This window comes from Petromyzon marinus (genome assembly GCF_048934315.1).
Source record: "Petromyzon marinus isolate PM22_M1 ecotype Great Lakes invasive population chromosome 67 unlocalized genomic scaffold, UKy_Petmar_22M1.pri1.0 chr67_unloc.4, whole genome shotgun sequence".
In the NCBI taxonomy this organism is placed as follows: domain Eukaryota; kingdom Metazoa; phylum Chordata; class Hyperoartia; order Petromyzontiformes; family Petromyzontidae; genus Petromyzon; species Petromyzon marinus.
The window spans coordinates 72501-94139 of NW_027422594.1; the positions used below are offsets into that span (position 1 = coordinate 72501).

General features: G+C 54.7%; 1 protein-coding gene across 1 annotated transcript in view; it reads right to left on the bottom strand.

Moving 5' to 3' along the window:
* The window catches only part of LOC116956749 (choline-phosphate cytidylyltransferase A-like), a 29258-nt gene extending 21710 nt beyond the window's left edge, over positions 1 to 7548 (bottom strand). The window contains exons 1-2 of the mRNA XM_076058027.1: positions 6898 to 7548; positions 4864 to 4959 (exon numbers count right to left, since the gene is read on the bottom strand). Coding sequence (XP_075914142.1) covers positions 4864 to 4944 — 81 coding nt within the window. The 5' untranslated portion in view covers positions 4945 to 4959; positions 6898 to 7548. The remainder of the gene's footprint in view (positions 1 to 4863; positions 4960 to 6897) is intronic.
* Between the last annotated feature and the right edge of the window lie 14091 nt (positions 7549 to 21639).

Consider the following 21639-nt stretch of genomic DNA (forward strand, 5'->3'; position numbering starts at 1 on the left):
TGCTGAGTGCAGGATGTGTCCTGTATTGAGTGTGCTGAGTGCAGGATGTGTCCTGTATTGAGTGTGCTGAGTGCAGGATGTGTCCTGTATTGAGTGTGCTGAGTGCAGGAGGTGTCCTGTATTGAGTGTGCTGAGTGCAGGATGTGTCCTGTATTGAGTGTGCTGAGTGCAGGATGTGTCCTGTATTGAGTGTGCTGAGTGCAGGATGTGTCCTGTATTGAGTGTGCTGAGTGCAGGATGTGTCCTGTATTGAGTGTGCTGAGTGCAGGATGTGTCCTGTATTGAGTGTGCTGAGTGCAGGATGTGTCCTGTATTGAGTGTGCTGAGTGCAGGATGTGTCCTGTATTGAGTGTGCTGAGTGCAGGAGGTGTCCTGTATTGAGTGTGCTGAGTGCAGGATGTGTCCTGTATTGAGTGTGCTGAGTGCAGGATGTGTCCTGTCCTAGACGAAGCACCACCACCCTGCATGCAGCGTCCCCTACGGAGCGTCCGCTATGGGGTCGAGTCCCCTATGGTAGCTGACGTCTCCCCTATGGGAGCTGACGTCTCCCCTATGGGAGCTGACGTCTCCCCTATGGGAGCTGACGTCTCCCCTATGGGAGCTGACGAGTCCCCTATGGGAGCTGACGTGTCCCCTATGGGAGCTGACGTCTCCCCTATGGGAGCTGACGTGTCCCCTATGGGAGCTGACGTGTCCCCTATGGGAGCTGACGTCTCCCCTATGGGAGCTGACGTCTCCCCTATGGGAGCTGACGTCTCCCCTATGGGAGCTGACCTGTCCCCTATGGGAGCTGACGTCTCCCCTATGGGAGCTGACGTCTCCCCTATGGGAGCTGACGTGTCCCCTATGGGAGCTGACGTCTCCCCTATGGGAGCTGACGTCTCCCCTATGGGAGCTGACGTCTCCCCTATGGGAGCTGACGTGTCCCCTATGGGAGCTGACGTCTCCCCTATGGGAGCTGACGTCTCCCCTATGGGAGCTGACGTCTCCCCTATGGGAGCTGACGTCTCCCCTATGGGAGCTGACGTCTCCCCTATGGGAGCTGACGAGTCCCCTATGGGAGCTGACGTCTCCCCTATGGGAGCTGACGAGTCCCCTATGGGAGCTGACGTGTCTCCCCTATGGGAGCTGACGTCTCCCCTATGGGAGCTGACGAGTCCCCTATGGGAGCTGACGAGTCCCCTATGGGAGCTGACGTCTCCCCTATGGGAGCTGACGTGTCCCCTATGGGAGCTGACGAGTCCCCTATGGGAGCTGACGTCTCCCCTATGGGAGCTGACGTCTCCCCTATGGGAGCTGACGAGTCCCCTATGGGAGCTGACGAGTCCCCTATGGGAGCTGACGTCTCCCCTATGGGAGCTGACGTCTCCCCTATGGGAGCTGACGAGTCCCCTATGGGAGCTGACGTGTCCCCTATGGGAGCTGACGTCTCCCCTATGGGAGCTGACGTCTCCCCTATGGGAGCTGACGTGTCCCCTATGGGAGCTGACGTCTCCCCTATGGGAGCTGACGTCTCCCCTATGGGAGCTGACGTCTCCCCTATGGGAGCTGACGTCTCCCCTATGGGAGCTGACGAGTCCCCTATGGGAGCTGACGTCTCCCCTATGGGAGCTGACGTGTCCCCTATGGGAGCTGACCTGTCCCCTATGGGAGCTGACGTCTCCCCTATGGGAGCTGACGTGTCCCTATGGGAGCTGACGTGTCCCCTATGGGAGCTGACGTCTCCCCTATGGGAGCTGACGTCTCCCCTATGGGAGCTGACGTGTCCCTATGGGAGCTGACGAGTCCCCTATGGGAGCTGACGTGTCCCCTATGGGAGCTGACGTCTCCCCTATGGGAGCTGACGTCTCCCCTATGGGAGCTGACGTCTCCCCTATGGGAGCTGACGTGTCCCTATGGGAGCTGACGTCTCCCCTATGGGAGCTGACGTGTCCCCCTGTGGAGCTGACGTGTCCCCTATGGGAGCTGACGTGTCCCCTATAGGAAATGACGTGTCCCCTGTGGGAGCTGACGTGTCCCCCTGTGGAGCTGACGTGTCCCCTATGGGAGCTGACGTGTCCCCTATGGGAGCTGACGAGTCCCCTATGGGAGCTGACGTCTCCCCTATGGGAGCTGACGTGTCCCCCTGTGGAGCTGACGTGTCCCCTATGGGAGCTGACGTGTCCCCTATGGGAGCTGACGTCTCCCCTATGGGAGCTGACGTCTCCCCTATGGGAGCTGACGTCTCCCCTATGGGAGCTGACGTGTCCCCTATGGGAGCTGACGTCTCCCCTATGGGAGCTGACGAGTCCCCTATGGGAGCTGACGAGTCCCCTATGGGAGCTGACGTCTCCCCTATGGGAGCTGACGTCTCCCCTATGGGAGCTGACGTGTCCCCTATGGGAGCTGACGAGTCCCCTATGGGAGCTGACGAGTCCCCTATGGGAGCTGACGAGTCCCCTATGGGAGCTGACGAGTCCCCTATGGGAGCTGACGAGTCCCCTATGGGAGCTGACGTCTCCCCTATGGGAGCTGACGAGTCCCCTATGGGAGCTGACGAGTCCCCTATGGGAGCTGACGAGTCCCCTATGGGAGCTGACGTCTCCCCTATGGGAGCTGACGTCTCCCCTATGGGAGCTGACGAGTCCCCTATGGGAGCTGACGAGTCCCCTATGGGAGCTGACGTCTCCCCTATGGGAGCTGACGAGTCCCCTATGGGAGCTGACGTCTCCCCTATGGGAGCTGACGTCTCCCCTATGGGAGCTGACGTGTCCCCTATGGGAGCTGACGAGTCCCCTATGGGAGCTGACGTCTCCCCTATGGGAGCTGACGTCTCCCCTATGGGAGCTGACGAGTCCCCTATGGGAGCTGACGTCTCCCCTATGGGAGCTGACGTCTCCCCTATGGGAGCTGACGTCTCCCCTATGGGAGCTGACGTGTCCCCTATGGGAGCTGACGTCTCCCCTATGGGAGCTGACGTCTCCCCTATGGGAGCTGACGTCTCCCCTATGGGAGCTGACGAGTCCCCTATGGGAGCTGACGTCTCCCCTATGGGAGCTGACGTCTCCCCTATGGGAGCTGACGAGTCCCCTATGGGAGCTGACGTCTCCCCTATGGGAGCTGACGAGTCCCCTATGGGAGCTGACGAGTCCCCTATGGGAGCTGACGAGTCCCCTATGGGAGCTGACGTGTCCCCTATGGGAGCTGACGTGTCCCCTATGGGAGCTGACGTGTCCCCTATGGGAGCTGACGTCTCCCCTATGGGAGCTGACGTCTCCCCTATGGGAGCTGACGAGTCCCCTATGGGAGCTGACGAGTCCCCTATGGGAGCTGACGTCTCCCCTATGGGAGCTGACGAGTCCCCTATGGGAGCTGACGTCTCCCCTATGGGAGCTGACGTCTCCCCTATGGGAGCTGACGTGTCCCCTATGGGAGCTGACGAGTCCCCTATGGGAGCTGACGTCTCCCCTATGGGAGCTGACGTCTCCCCTATGGGAGCTGACGAGTCCCCTATGGGAGCTGACGTCTCCCCTATGGGAGCTGACGTCTCCCCTATGGGAGCTGACGTCTCCCCTATGGGAGCTGACGTGTCCCCTATGGGAGCTGACGTCTCCCCTATGGGAGCTGACGTCTCCCCTATGGGAGCTGACGTCTCCCCTATGGGAGCTGACGTCTCCCCTATGGGAGCTGACGTCTCCCCTATGGGAGCTGACGTCTCCCCTATGGGAGCTGACGTCTCCCCTATGGGAGCTGACGTCTCCCCTATGGGAGCTGACGTGTCCCCTATGGGAGCTGACGAGTCCCCTATGGGAGCTGACGTCTCCCCTATGGGAGCTGACGTGTCCCAGTGGAGCTGACGTCTCCCCTATGGGAGCTGACGTCTCCCCTATGGGAGCTGACGTGTCCCCTATGGGAGCTGACGTCTCCCCTATGGGAGCTGACGTCTCCCCTATGGGAGCTGACGTCTCCCCTATGGGAGCTGACGTCTCCCCTATGGGAGCTGACGTGTCCCCTATGGGAGCTGACGTGTCCCCTATGGGAGCTGACGTCTCCCCTATGGGAGCTGACGAGTCCCCTATGGGAGCTGACGTCTCCCCTATGGGAGCTGACGAGTCCCCTATGGGAGCTGACGTCTCCCCTATGGGAGCTGACGTCTCCCCTATGGGAGCTGACGTCTCCCCTATGGGAGCTGACGAGTCCCCTATGGGAGCTGACGTGTCCCCTATGGGAGCTGACGTCTCCCCTATGGGAGCTGACGTCTCCCCTATGGGAGCTGACGTCTCCCCTATGGGAGCTGACGTCTCCCCTATGGGAGCTGACGTCTCCCCTATGGGAGCTGACGTGTCCCCTATGGGAGCTGACGAGTCCCCTATGGGAGCTGACGAGTCCCCTATGGGAGCTGACGTCTCCCCTATGGGAGCTGACGTCTCCCCTATGGGAGCTGACGTCTCCCCTATGGGAGCTGACGTGTCCCCTATGGGAGCTGACGTGTCCCCTATGGGAGCTGACGTGTCCCCTATGGGAGCTGACGTCTCCCCTATGGGAGCTGACGTCTCCCCTATGGGAGCTGACGTCTCCCCTATGGGAGCTGACGTGTCCCCTATGGGAGCTGACGAGTCCCCTATGGGAGCTGACGTCTCCCCTATGGGGCTGACGTCTCCCCCCGTGGAGCTGACGTGTCCTCATGGAGCTGACGTGTCCCCATGGAGCTGTCCCCCGTGGAGCTGACGTGTCCCCGTGGAGCTGACGTGTCTCCCATAGAGCTGACGTGTCCCCGTGGAGCTGACGTGTCCCCGCGTGGAGCTGACGAGTCCTAGTGGAGCTGACGTGTCCCCGTGGAGCTGTCCCCCCGTGGAGCTGACGTGTCCCCGTGGAGGCCCTCACGTATCGCGCGAGCTTCACCGGCTGCTCCACATCCCCGTCATCCTGCAGCAGCCGTGACGACCGTTTCCGTGACGACGCCATCGTCGCCGCGGGGACCTGAGGCCGACAAGGCGAAAACAAAAACCGGCCAATCAGAGAGCCTCGAAAGACGAAAACAAAACCGGCCAATCAGAGATCCTCAAAAGACGATAACAAAACCGGCCAATTAGAGATCCTCGAAAGACGAAAACAAAACCGGCCAATCAGAGATCCTCGAAAGACGAAAACAAAACCGGCCAATCAGAGATCCTCGAAAGATGATAACAAAACCGGCCAATCAGAGATCCTCGAAAGACGAAAACAAAACCGGCCAATCAGAGATCCTCGAAAGATGATAACAAAACCGGCCAATTAGAGATCCTCGAAAGACGAAAACAAAACCGGCCAATCAGAGATCCTCGAAAGACGAAAACAAAACCGGCCAATCAGAGATCCTCGAAAGACGAAAACAAAACCGGCCAATCAGAGATCCTTGAAAGACGAAAACAAAACCGGCCAATCAGAGATCCTCGAAAGACGAAAACAAAACCGGCCAATCAGAGATCCTCGAAAGACGAAAACAAAACTGGCCAATCAGATATCCTCGAAAGACGAAAACAAAACCGGCCAATCAGAGATCCTCGAAAGACGAAAACAAAACCGGCCAATCAGAGATCCTCGAAAGACGAAAACAAAACCGGCCAATCAGAGATCCTCGAAAGATGAAAACTAAAACTAAACCCCCCCCACCGCCATCCTCTCGATCGTCCAATCACAATCGGTGGGCTGATATAGCAAACTACACTATACACTACACTATACACTGCACTATATACTACACTATACACTGCACTATACACTGCACTATACACTATACACTACACTACTATACACTACACTATAAACTACACTATACACTGATATACACTACACTATACACTACACTATAGACTATACAATACACTATACACTGCTATACACTACACACTTCACTATATACTACACGATACACTACTATGCATGGGCAGGGTAGGGTACACACAGGGTAGAGTACACACAGGGTAGGGTACACAAGGGGTAGAGTACACACAGGGGTAGAGTACACACAGGGGTAGAGTACACACAGGGTAGAGTACACACAGGGTAGAGTACACACAGGGTAGAGTACACACAGGGGTACACACAGGGTAGGGTACACACAGGGTAGAGTACACACAGGGTAGAGTACACACAGGGTAGAGTACACACAGGGTAGAGTACACACAGGGTAGAGGTAGAGTACACACAGGGTAGAGTACACACAGGGTAGGGTACACACAGGGTAGGGGTAGAGTACACACAGGGTAGAGTACACACAGGGTAGGGGTAGAGTACACACAGGGTAGAGTACACACAGGGTAGGGTACACACAGGGTACACACAGGGTAGAGTACACACAGGGTAGGGTACACACAGGGTAAAGTACACACAGGGTAGGGTACACACAGGGTAGGGTACACACAGGGTAGGGGTAGAGTACACACAGGGTAGAGTACACACAGGGTAGAGTACACACAGGGTAGAGTACACACAGGGTAGAGTACACACAGGGTAGAGTACACACAGGGTAGGGGTAGAGTACACACAGGGTAGGGTACACACAGGGTAGGGTACACACAGGGTAGGGTACACACAGGGTAGAGTACACACAGGGTAGAGTACACACAGGGTAGAGTACACACAGGGTAGAGTACACACAGGGTAGAGTACACACAGGGTAGGGGGTAGGCAGTGAACCTGCGTGCCCTAGAACAAACTCGCCGACCACAATCCCCAAAATAGTGGCCACTTGAGATGTCCTTCAAATACCAACTCGTGTCACGTGGCGCTGGGGGGCCGGGGGGGGGCGGGGGAGGTAGGGGGGATGCCCCCCCCCGCCAGCCCCCCCCGGTACCCCCCCCACCCCCTACAGACAGCAAGATCCAAGGGCCCCCCCCCACTCCTCTCCCCCCTCCTCCCCCCCGAGATTTCTCGAACCTGAATGAACCGTGCAGGGGAGATGATGTTGATGATGATGTTGATGTTGTTGATGATGATGTTGATGATGATGATGTTGATGAAGTTGATGATGAAGTTGATGATGATGTTGATGATGTTGTTGATGATGATGATGTTGATGATGTTGATGTTGTTGATGATGTTGATGATGATGATGTTGATGAAGTTGATGATGATGTTGATGATGATGATGTTGATGATGATGTTGATGAAGTTGATGATGATGATGAAATTGCTGATGATGTTGATGAAGTTGATGATGATGATGAAATTGCTGATGATGTTGATGAAGTTGATGATGATGATGAAATTGCTGATGATGTTGATGTTGTTGATGATGATGATGTTGTTGATGTTGTTGATGATGATGTTGATGATGATGTTGATGATGTTGTTGATGTTGATGATGATATTGATGATTATGTTGCTGGTGATGTTGATGATGACGTTGATGAAGTTGCTGATGTTGATGAAGTTGCTGATGATGATGTTGATGAAGTTGCTGATGATGATGTTGATGATGATGTTGATGATATTCTTGGTTCTTTCGGTAAAGTCACGTAGAAGGGAAACAATAAAATAATAAAAATATAAAACAATAAAATTCTCACGTTTCGACTGCAACACAAGCAATCATCATCAGGTCTGAAAATCACAACAAGAAAAAGTAAACAAAAAATGTAATACAAATTTTAATAAAAAAAATTATTGTTGTGGTTTTCACACCTGATGATGATTGCTGCTTTGTGTTGCAGTCGAAACGTCGTGAGAATTTTATTGTTTTATATTTTTATTGTTTCCCTTCTAACGTGGTGACTCTACCGAAAGAACCAAGAATATGAATCCCTGCAGTCACGAAAGCTTTAAATCAAGATGTTGATGATGAAGATGTTGTTGATGATGCTGATAATGGCACATGCAGAGTCTGTCCCGTGACCTCCTGCACCTAGCCTGGCACAGCAGCGAACCCATGGCACCTGCTGGGTCTGTCCCGTGACCTCCTGCACCTAGCCTGGCACAGCAGTCAACCCATGGCCCCTGCTGGGTCTGTCCCGTGACCTCCTGCACCTAGCCTGGCACAGCAATCAACCCATGGCCCCTGCTGGGTCTGTCCCGTGACCTCCTCCTCCTGCACCTAGCCTGGCACAGCAGTCAACCCATGGCCCCTGCTGGGTCTGTGCCGTGACCTCCTCCTGCACCTAGCCTGGCACAGCAGTCAACCCATGGCCCCTGCTGGGTCTGTCCCGTGACCACCTCCTGCACCTAGCCTGGCACAGCAGTCAACCCATGGCACCTGCTGGGTCTGTGCCGTGACCTCCTCCTGCACCTAGCCTGGCACAGCAGTCAACCCATGGCACCTGCTGGGTCTGTGCCGTGACCTCCTCCTGCACCTAGCCTGGCACAGCGGTCAACCCATGGCACCTGCTAGTGGTGAACGATAACTTGCTGGTAACGTAACAGCAGCAACAGCGAATGTCTGAAGCGGACCGCCCAGCACGCTCCCCCTCCCCCAGCCCACACCGTGTAGAGATGGCAGCGTTGGGGAGGCAAAGGCGGCTGGGCAGGGCGTGTGGTGGTGGTGGTGGCGGTGGTGGCGGCGGTGGTGGTGGTGGTGGTGGTGGCGGTGGTGGCGGCGGTGGTGGCGGTGGTGGTGGTGGCGGTGGTGGCGGTGGTGGTGGTGTGGCGGTGGTGGTGTGGCGGTGGTGGTGGTGGTGGTGGCGGTGGTGGTGGTGTGGCGGTGGTGGTGGTGGTGTAACCGGTGTGAGTGTGATGGTAGCGACGGTGGTAGCGGTGTTGACGGTGGTGGCGGTGGTGGCGGCAGTAGCGGTGGTAGCGGTGGTGACGGTGTGACGGTGGTGGTGGTAGCGGTGGTGGTGGCGATGGTGTGACGGTGGTGGTGGTGACGGTGATAGTGTGACGGTGGTGGTGGTGACGGTGTGACGGTGTGACGGTGTGACGGTGGTAGCGGTGTTAAAGGTGTGACGGTGGTAGCGGTCGTGACGGTGTGACGGTGGCGGTGGTAGCGGTGGTGACGGTTACGGCGGCGAAGGTGGTGGCGGTGCCGGTGACGGTGTGACAGCGGCGGTGGCGACGGTGGTAACGGTGGCGGTGGTGACGGTGGTGACGGTGTGACGGTGTGGCGGTGGCGGTGGTGACGGTGGCGGTGGTGACGGTGGTGACGGTGGTGACGGTGTGACGGTGTGGCGGTGGTAGCGGTGGTGACGGTGGCGGTGGTGACGGCGGTTGCAGTGCGACGCCGCCGACGCTGGACCCCCCTTAACAGGCGCTCGCAAACACCGCTCGTCTGCCCCCGCCTCCCACGCGCCGACCCAAGTGACGTGGCACAAAACCTTTGACCTCCCCCCCCCACCCCCCCTCACGGCCGCGCGCACAAACCACGACCCACGGACTCTGTCCCCGCCGTGTGCACCACCAACACCATCAACACCATCATCATCATCACCACTACCACCATCACCATCAACACCATCACCATCATCATCAACACCACCACCAACACCATCAACACCATCAACACCATCAACACCATCAACACCATCACCACCATCAACACCACCATCACCACCACCAACACCATCAACACCACCAACACCATCAACATCATCATCACCACCATCATCACCATCACCACCATCACCACCATCATCAACACCACCACCATCAACACCATCACCACCATCAACACCATCATCAACACCATCAACACCACCACCAACACCATCAACACCACCACCATCAACACCATCATCAACACCATCAACACCACCACCAACACCATCAACACCACCACCATCACCACCATCATCAACACCATCAACACCACCACCAACACCATCAACACCACCACCATCACCACCATCATCAACACCATCAACACCACCACCAACACCATCAACACCACCACCAACACCATCAACACCATCATCACCACCATCACCATCAACACCATCATCAACACCACCAACACCACCATCAACACCACCATCACCATCACCACCAACACCACCATCAACACCACCATCACCACCACCACCATCACCATCATCACCATCATCATCACCACCACCATCATCAACACCACCATCATCACCATCATCAACACCACCACTACCACCACCACCATCATCAACACCACCACTACCACCACCACCATCATCATCAACACCACCACTACCACCATCACCACCATCATCACCATCACCACCACCATCATCACCATCACCACCACCATCATCACCATCACCACCACCATCACCACCACCATCATCACCACCACCACCACCACCATCACCACCATCACAACCATCATCACCACCACCATCACCACCACCACTACCATCACCACCACCACCACCATCACCACCATCACCACCATCACCACCACCACCATCACCACCACCATCATCACCACCATCACCACCACCACCATCACCACCACCACCATCACCACCACCATCATCACCACCATCACCACCATCACCACCACCACCACCACCATCACCACCATCACCACCACTACCACCATCACCACCATCACCACCACCATCACCACCATCACCACCACCACCATCACCACCATCACCACCATCACCATCACCACCACCACCATCACCACCACCATCACCACCATCATCACCACCATCACCACCATCATCACCATCACCACCATCATCATCATCACCACCATCATCACCACCACCATCACCATCACCACCACCACCATCACCACCACCATCACCACCATCACCACCATCACCATCACCACCACCATCACCACCACCACCATCATCATCACCACCACCACCACCATCACCACCATCACCATCATCACCACCACCACCATCACCACCACCATCACCACCACCAGAGGCAGGGGGCGGACACCACGAGGGCAAAGGTTCGCCAACCCCCACCCACCCCCCACTACCCTGTGGTTCTTTCGGTAAAGTCACGGAGTTAGAAATCAAATCAATAGAACACAAAACAAAAGCCAGCCCCCTGTCCGCCCGTCCGCGCGAGTGTAGCCTCTGCAGACTGTTTGGTGGCAAGTGCTGTCCGTGGCGGGCGAGCGTAGCGTCTACAGACTGTTTGGGGCAAGTGTTGTCCGTGGCGGGCGAGCGTGGAGGTGTCTCTGTGACTCTCTAAGTGTCTCTATGAGTCTCTAAGTGTCTCTGTGAGTCTCTAAGTGTCTCTGTGAGTCTCTAAGTGTCTCTATGAGTCTCTAAGTGTCTCTATGAGTCTCTAAGTGTCTCTGTGAGTCTCTAAATGTCTCTGTGAGTCTCTAAGTGTCTCTATGAGTCTCTAAGTGTCTCTGTGAGTCTCTAAGTGTCTCTGTGAGTCTCTAAGTGTCTCTATGAGACTCTAAGTGTCTCTGTGAGTCTATAAGTGTCTCTATGACTCTCTAAGTGTCTCTGTGAGTCTCTAAGTGTCTCTGTGAGTCTCTAAGTGTCTCTATGACTCTCTAAGTATCTCAGTCTCTAAGTGTCTCTGTGAGTCTCTAAGTGTCTCTATGAGTCTCTAAGTGTCTCTATGGGTCTCTAAGTGTCTCTGTGAGTCTCTAAGTGTCTCTATGAGTCTCTAAGTGTCTCTATGAGTCTCTAAGTGTCTCTATGGGTCTCTAAGTGTCTCTATGAGTCTCTAAGTGTCTCTGTGAGTCTCTAAGTGTCTCTATGGGTCTCTAAGTGTCTCTGTGAGTCTCTAAGTGTCTCTGTGAGTCTCTAAGTGTCTCTATGACTCTCTAAGTATCTCAGTCTCTAAGTGTCTCTGTGAGTCTCTAAGTGTCTCTATGAGTCTCTAAGTGTCTCTATGGGTCTCTAAGTGTCTCTGTGAGTCTCTAAGTGTCTCTATGAGTCTCTAAGTGTCTCTATGACTCTCTAAGTATCTCAGTCTCTAAGTGTCTCTGTGAGTCTCTAAGTGTCTCTATGAGTCTCTAAGTGTCTCTATGGGTCTCTAAGTGTCTCTATGAGTCTCTAAGTGTCTCTGTGAGTCTCTAAGTGTCTCTATGGGTCTCTAAGTGTCTCTGTGAGTCTCTAAGTGTCTCTGTGAGTCTCTAAGTGTCCCTGTGAGTCTCTAAGTGTCTCTGTGAGTCTCTAAGTGTCTCTGTGGGTCTCTAAGTGTCTCTATGGGTCTCCAAGTGTCTCTATGAGTCTCTAAGTGTCTCTGTGAGTCTCTGTGAGTCTCTAAGTGTCTCTATGGGTCTCTGTGGGTCTCTAAGTGTCTCTGTGGGTCTCTAAGTGTCTCTATGGGTCTCTAAGTGTCCCTGTTAGTCTCTAAGTGTCTATGTCGGTCTCTAAGTGTCTCTGTGGGTCTCTAAGTGTCTCTATGAGTCTCTAAGTGTCTATATGGGTCTCTAAGTGTCTCTGTGGGTCTCTAAGTGTCTCTGTGGGTCTCTAAGTGTCTCTGTGACTCTCTAAATGTCTCTGTGAGTCTCTAAGTGTCTCTGTGGGTCTCTAAGTGACTCTATGAGTCTCTAAGTGTCTCTGTGAGTCTCTGTGAGTCTCTAAGTGTCTCTGTGAGTCTCTAAGTGTCTCTGTGAGTCTATATGTGTCCCTCTGAGTCTCTATGTGTCCCTGTGAGTCTCTGTGAGTCTCTAAGTGTCTCTGTGAGTCTCTAAGTGTATCTATGACTCTCTAAGTGTCTCTGTGGGTCTCTAAGTGTCTCTGTGGGTCTCTAAGTGTCCCTGTTAGTCTCTACATGTCTGCTATGCGTGTCTAAGTGTCTGCGACGCGTGCCTAAGTGTCCACGTCGTTTCAGGTGACACTAGTGCCCTGGTTTCTGGCACCCACTGTCCTCGCGTTCGTCTGTGGGTGCGGCATGAGCCTGCTATTTCCCCGCGGCAGTTTGGCCCCAGGGGGTTGCCGTCCCGACCTCGGCGCAAGCGGTATGGCCTCACAAGAGACACGCACACAACACAGACAAAAGTCGCCCATAAAACCTGTTACGGACTGTCGGGGCAAGTGCTGCGAGTAGCAGCACACGAGGGGGTGGGGGTGGCCAGCAACCGCGCCCGGCCGCCTTTGTCTCCCCCAGTGGCGATGTTCAATACACACCGCCACACCAGCTACTCGTTTGAGGCTGAGTCGACCTAGGGGAGGCTCAGGGTACCGGCTCAGATAATCGTCACCGGTGGTGTTGGTGGCCGTGAGCGGGAATCGAACCCGGGTCGCCTGGTTCGTAGCGCAGCGCAGCGCTAACCACTACACCCACCACTCCTCACACACACATAGACATATACACACAGACAGACACACACACACACACAGACTGTCACAAACAGACTGACATACAGACTGACACAACAACAACAACCGCCATTCGCCACGAAGTGGCGGTGACGTCACCACGACGCTTGTGCCAGGCCATGTGCACCTTGAGGCACATGGCCTAGCAGGTGCCACGGGTCGACTGACTGAGATGACTGAGATGACTGGCTGATGCACCACCTGTGCCCCCTACTGTGCCAACCTGCTGTGCTTTAGCCACCCAGCGCTCCGCTCGTTGTTGTGAGCGTCGCTCCTCCGCCCTCTGTTGTTGTTAGAGGGCGACTGTCTCCAACTGCCCAGTAGCGTCCTTCACGAGCCTCCTCCACAGAGGCCGATCTTGACACCGCTGATACCAGTCATCGGCAAGTCCACTCAGCTCCATATCCTCCTGTACCACATCACTCTATCTCATGTCTAGCCCGTGCCAGGCCCGTTTAGCCCCCTCGATCTGGCCGGACAAAAGCTGTTTCGGCATGCGGTGGCTGGGAATGCGGGCTACATGACCCAGCCAACGCAGCCTTGCCTACCGGACGAGCTCACCGATGGGACCGTGCCCAGATATTTCAAGGATTTGTGAGCTCCTCACACAATCCAGCCTGGTTAAACCCAGGATTGATTGTAGGCAGGCCAGCCTAGATGTTTCTAACGGGCGAAGATGTTCCATTAGGGGGGTCCACGTTTCGCAAGCGTAGAGAAGGAGGGAATGACTGTGGCCGAAAAGACCTGAAGCTTAGTGCGGAGCGACAGACCAGGTAGCTTCCACACAGCGTTATGCAACCGATGAAAAGATAATGCCGCTCGACTGATTCGGAGTGAGACCTCTGCTGTTAAACCGGAGCCGGTCATGAGCACACTGCCCAGGTATGGGAAACTCTCCACTCTCTCCACAACTGCACCATCACCAATTGGGAGCTGTGGGGGTGGAGTGCCCGATGGTACAAAATACCCAGGCAGGTGCTTTGTCTTGGTGGGGCTGATGGTAAGGCCCCACCTCTTAGTGGCACACTCCAGTCTCAGCAGCAGCGTCTCCAACTCCTCCTCTGAGTGAGCCGCAATTACCAGGTCGTCGGCATACATAGCGTGGTTGAGCAATAGGGAGCCATCCCTTGACCGTACCCGGGCATCGATCAGCCTCCCATTATATCTGTACCATATGGAGATTCCCCCGGTACAGCTATTGAAGGCTTCACGAACTACGTGGTGGAAATAGATGTTAAATAATGCTGGAGCCAGAGGACATCCCTGTCGCACCCCAGCCGCAAGCGATGATGAAATTCTCGCTTTCAACTTCCATCAGCTAGCTGAGACCAGGCCACCTTAGGTTGGAATGGGGTCCTGGGTGTACACCCACCACTGGACTGGAAGAATGGCAGGCGCATCTTACATATGACAAGTCAATGGTCAGAGGGCAGATCAGCTCCACGGTAGGACCTCGTGTCAAGGAAATGGGCTCGCATCCGCTGGTCCGTCACTATGTAGTCCAGCAGATGTTCTTGCTTGGACCCGGCATGCATCCATGATGTTGTGTGGATGCGCCGATGCCGGAACAGCGTGTTGGTAATTACAAGCTCATGGGCTGCACAAAAATCTAGCAGCCTCCTACCGTTGTTATTGAGCTGATCTGGCCCATGCCTTCCAATCACTCCAGACCAGGTGCCAGCATCATGACCAACTCGTGCATTGAAGTCACCCAACAAGATGACTCTATCCCGAGGGGCCACTTTAGCCAGCACCTGTGACAGGTCATAGAAGGCATCTGACTCATCGGCCTTGCCTGCATTCCTCCACGGATGTTCGTCTTCGGTGGGGGCATACGTAACCACGACCACCATTCCTCGCCTCCGGTTGATGGGAAGGCGAGCCCAAAGTAGCTTGGGGCTTACAGCTTCCCACACCTCACCGCCACGCTCTCACACCCCTCTATTATTTTGTTTAGAAGAAGAGCCACACCCTGTTGTTTGGCAGTCTCCTGCCCCGAGTAGAGGACTGTCCACCCCTCATGGTGGCAGGAGCCAGAACCGGTCAACCGGACCTCCTGAATGCCACAGAGATCCAGGCGGTACCGGTCCAGCTCCCGACAGAGGAGTGGCAGCCTCTCTTCCGCAGTGAGCGTTCGAACATTCCACTTGGCCACACGTAGTGGCTTTTTTTGTTGTTTCTGGAGGAGCCCCGAGGGTAAAGATTCAATGACATCTCCTGGAGTTTGGCCAGGAGACGTCATAGACGCCTGTCCCCCCGGGGCCTCCGGCACAAGCCTATTAGTTAGATATTTTCGACGTGGTTTAGTGGTAATTTATTGAAGGTGGAGGGGTTACCAGCCCATCGCACCCGTCCAGAGCCCCCGTTTAGCCGCTCTGGTGGCTACAAACGCCCAGAGGGTAAAGCCCAATTGGAATTGGCCCTCGCCCCACAGCACTGTCCACGACAGCGTTGCCCGTCCGGCACCACGGGGAGGTTGTTTTGCCAGACACACACACACTGACACACACACATGGACACTCACAATGACACTCACACACAGACTGACAAACACTCACACTGACACTCACACACAGACTGACACAACAACCGCCATTCGCCACTAAGTGGCGGTGACGTCACCACGACGCTTGTGCCAGGCTATGTGCACCCTGAGGCCACGTGAAGTGTCGAACGCCCGCTGGCAGGAGGTCACGGGGCAGACCCAGGTGCCACGGGTCGACTGACTGAGATGACTGGCTGATGCACCACCTGTGCCCCCTACTGTGCCAACCTGCTGTGCTTTAGCCACCCGGCGCTCCGCTCGCTGTTGTGAGCGTCGCTCCTCCGCCCTCCGTTGTTGTTGGAGGGCGACTGCCTCCAACTGCCCAGTAGCATCCTTCACGAGCCTCCTCCACAGAGGCCGATCTTGACACCGCTGGTACCAGTCATCGGCAAGTCCACTCAGCTCCACGTCCTCCTGTACCACATCACTCCATCTCTTCTCTAGTCCGTGCCGCGCCCGCTTAGCCCCCTCAATCCGGCCAAACAAAAGCTGTTTCGGCATGCGGTGGCTGGGCATGCGCGCTACATGACCCAGCCATCGCAGCCTTGCCTGCCGGAGGAGCTCACCGATGGGACCCTGCCCAGATCTTTCAAGGATTTGTGAGCTCCTCACACAATCCAGTCTGGTTAAACCCAGGATGGATCGTAGGCAGGTCAGCCTAAATGTTTCTAACCGGCGAAGATGTTCCATTAGGGGGGTCCACGTTTCGCAAGCGTAGAGAAGGGAGGGAATGACCGTGGCCGAGAAGACCTGTAGCTTAGTGCGGAGTGACAGACCAGGTAGCTTCCACACAGCGTTACGCAACCGATGAAAAGATATTGCCGCTCGACTGATTCGGAGTGAGACCTCTGCTGTTAAACTGGAGCCAGTCATAAGCACACTGCCCAGGTATGGGAAACTCTCCACTCTCTCCACAACTGCCCCATCACCGATTGGGAGTTGTGGGGGTGGAGTGTCCGATGGTACAAAATACCCAGGCAGGTGCTTAGTTTTGGTGGGGCTGATGGTAAGGCCCCACCTCTTAGTGGCACGCTCCAGTCTCAGCAGCAGCGTCTGCAACTCCTCCTCTGACTGAGCAGCTATTACCAAGTCATCAGCATACATAACGTGGTTGAGCAATAGGGAGCCATCCCTTGACCGCACCCGGGCATCGATTAGCCTCCCATTATATCTGTACCATATGGAGATTCCCCCGGTACAGCTATTGAAGGCTTCACGAACTACGTGGTCAAAATAGATGTTAAATAATGTGGGAGCCAGAGGACATCCCTGTCGCACCCCTACCTCCTCGCGGTGCCGGACGGGCAACTCTGTCGTGGACAGTGCTGTGGGGGGAGTTCCAATTTTGATTCGCTCCTCCCCTAATGGCATATGTGTCCACCACAGGGGCTAAACGGGGGCTCTGGACGGGTGCGAGGGGCTGGTAACCCCTCCACCTTCAATTAATTACCACAAAACCACGAATTAAAGTGAAATATGTAACAACTAAGCTTGTGCCGGAGGCCCCGGGGGGCCAGGCGTCTATGACGTCTCCTGGCCAAACCCCAATTGGCGGAGCCAGGAGATTGAATACCTACCCTCGGGGCTACTCCAGAAACAACGAAAAGCCACTACGGGTGGCCACGTGGAATGTTCGAACGCTCACTGCAGAGGAGAGGCTGCCACTCCTCTGTCGGGAGCTGGACCGGTACCGCCTGGATCTATGCGGCATTCAGGAGGTCCGGTGGACCGGCTCTGGCTCCTGCCACCATGAGGGGTGGACAGTCCTCTACTCGGGGCAGCAGACTGCCAAACAACAGGGTGTGGGTCTTCTTTTGAACAAAAGAATGAAGGGGGCGTGGGAGCGTGGCGGTGAGGTGTGGGAAGCTGTAAGCCCCAGGCTACTTTGGGCTCGCCTTCCCATCAACCGGAGGCGAGGAATGGTGGTCGTGGTTACTTATGCCCCCACCGAAGATGAACATCCGTGGAGGGATGCAGGCAAAGCCGATGAGTCAGATGCCTTCTATGACCTCCTGTCACAGGTGCTGGCTAAAGTGGCCCCTCAGGATAGAGTCATCATGTTGGGTGACTTCAATGCCCGAGTTGGTCATGATACTGGCACCTGGTCTGGAGTGATTGGAGGGCATGGGCCAGATCAGCTCAATAACAATGGTAGGAGGCTGCTAGATTTTTGTGCAGCCCATGGGCTTGTAATTACCAACACGCTGTTCCGGCATCGGCGCATCCACACAACATCATGGATGCATGCCGGGTCCAAGCAAGAACATCTGCTGGACTACATAGTGACGGACCAGCGAATGCGAGCCCATGTCCATGACACCAGGACCTACCGTGGAGCTGATCTGCCCTCTGACCATCGACTAGTCATCTGTAAGATGCGCCTGCCATTCTTCCACTCCGGTGGTGGGTGTACACCCAGGACCCCATTCCAACCTAAAGTGGCCAGGTCTCACTTATCTGATGAAAGTTGCAAGCGAGAATTTCATCATCGCTTGCGGCTGGGATTGGCATCGTCCCCGACTCCTCCTGATGTCGAGGGTAAATGGGCGAGGTTTAGGACTGTGACTCATGCAGCTGCAATGGCTGCTTTGGGTACGCGGTCCAGACCTCCCCAGACACCCTGGATGACAGAGGAGTTGTTCAGGATGGTTGAGAAAAAGCGACAGGCCCACTGTCATCGGCTACAGAATCCCACGTCAGAGAATGAGGAGGCTTACCGCAGCCTTCGCTCGGAGGTTCGGAGAGCCGTGAGGCGCTGCAAGGATGGGTGGTGGTCGCGGGTTGCTGAGGAGATGGAGTCTGCCTCAGTGGCCCGTGATCACAAATCGCTATTTAACTCCATCAAAAAAGTAACCTGCAGCGCCACACCTATTACCATCATTAGGGGAAAAAACGGTGATCCAATTTCCGACCCCCAGGAACACACTAACACACACACTGACACACACACACACTGACACTCACAATGACACTCACACACAGACTGACAAACACTCACACTGACACTCACACACAGACTGACACACACACACACTGACACACACACACACTGACACTCACAATGACACTCACACACAGACTGACAAACACTCACACTGACACACACACACTAACACACACACTGACACACACACACACTCACACACTAACACACACGCTCTAACACACACTCACACACTGACACACACACACTAACACACACTGACACTCACAATGACACACACAGACTGACAAACACTCACACTGACACACACTGACACACTCACACTGACACACACACTGACTCACACACACGCTCTAACACACACTGACACACACACACTAACACACACTGACACTCACAATGACACACACAGACTGACAAACACTGACACACACACACTCACACACTAACACACACTGACACATATACACTCACACACACACTAACACACACTGACACACACACTGACACACACTGACACACACACTGACACACACACACTCACACACTAACACACACACTGACACACACACACTCACACACTAACACACACACACTAACACACACTGACACACTCACACTGACACACACTGACACATACACACTCACACACACTCACACACTAACACTAACACACACTGACACACACACTCACACACACTAACACACACTAACACACACTGACACACACTAACACACACAGACTGACACACACACTAACACACACACTAACACACACTGACACACACACACTAACACACACGCACACACACACACTAACACACACTGACACACACTCACACACACACACTGACACAGACTCACACACTAACACACACGCTCTAACACACACTCACACACATACACACTGACACACACACTGACACACACACACACTAACACACACTGACACACTCACACTGACACACACTGACACATACACACACACACTGACACACACTAACACACACACACTAACACACACAGACTGACACACACACTAACACACACTGACACACACACTGACACACACACACATTAACACACACACTAACACACACTGACACACTCACACTAACACACACTGACACACTCACACACACTGACTCACCCGGCGCCAGTGAGGGAGCCAGAGACTTTGAAGATCCTTGGAGCTGCGTGGAGGAACTTGAACTGAACTCTAAACAAATATAAACTTTGTTGATATCGCACCAGATGAGGCCCAACGTGAGACACGGGGACACTGAGACACGGGGACACTGAGACACGGAGACACAGAGACACGGGGACCCTGAGACACGGGGACACGGAGACACGGGGACACTGGGAGACACGGGGACACTGGGAGACACGGAGACACTGAGACACGGGGACACTGAGACACGGGGACACTGAGACACGGGGACACTGAGACACGGAGACACTGAGACACGGGGACCCTGAGACACGGGGAGACACGGGGACACTGAGACACGGGGACACGGAGACACGGGGACACGGAGACTCGGGGACACGGGGACACTGAGACACGGGGACACTGAGACACGGAGACACGGAGACACGGGGACACGGAGACACTGAGACACGGGGACACGGAGACTCGGGGACACGGGGACAGTGGGAGACACGGGGACACTGAGAGACACGGGGACACTGAGACACGGGGACACTGGGAGACACTGAGACACGGGACTCCTGAGACCCTGAGACACTGAGACACGGGACCCCTGAGACCCTGAGACACGGGGACCCTGAGACACAGGGACACTGAGACACGGGGACCCTGAGACACGGGGACCCTGAGACACTGAGACACAGGGACCCTGAGACCCTGAGACACTGAGATACTGAGACACGGGGACCCTGAGACCCTGAGACACAGGGACCCTGAGACACTGAGACACTGAGACACGGAGACACGGAGACACGGGGACACGGAGACTCTGAGACCCGTAACACCCTGGGTTAAGTCTCCACGGAATCGATTCCACGCGAATCCGATTCCAACTAAACACCATTCGCGGCCCCGCTTCCTGGTGGGCAGGAATCGACGCCACGTCACTCGCGTGGGCGTGGGCCCGGCGAGGATCGATTCCGGGAGTCGTAGTGGAATCGAATCCGTCGCTCCAGCGGCAATGAGAACCGCTGCTGGTGTTTTTTATGAATCGATCAGGGAATCGAATCGCGGGGTTCTGTGTTTACGTGACGTCACCGCAGTAGAAAATCCCGATGAGCTACAAAGCTCTTTAAATTTCGACTTAAAGCTTTTGTGACTGCAAGGATTCATCTTCTTTGGTTCTTTCGGTAAAGTCACCGCCACGTAGAATGAGAATAAAATAATAAATTGATAAAATAAAATAACACAATAAAATTCTCACGACGTTTCGGACACTTTTTTCAAATTTTCTTGTTGTGGTTTTCACACCTGATGATGATTGCTTGTGTTGCAGTCGAAACGTCGTGAGAATTGTATTGTTTTATATTTTTATTATTTTATTGTTTTCCCTTCTAACGTGGTGGTGACTTTACCGAAAGAACCAAGATTATGAATCCCTGCAGTCACGAAAGCTTTTAATCAAAATTTAAGTGTAAGTTTGTTTAGCTAACTTACTGTATTAGAAGCGACCTTGCCACAAATGATAGCACAGCGAAAGTGGCCTCATCATCATCATCAATCATCACCACGTGCGGCAAATGTTTCGGAGGTAACGACACCACCCCCGGATAGCCGGGCTCTTACGGCTCAGCCACAAGCGTCCAGCAACCCCCCCCCCCCTTACAAACATGGCCGCGCTCAACCCCTGCCTCTCACTCTCGCTCCGATAGGTGCTTTAAAAAAAAAAGGGCTATTGGCCGAAACGTCGCCAATGTTATACGTTGTATATTTCTTTCAAAGCCACACTCGTTGAGTTTTGTTGTTGTTGTTTTAA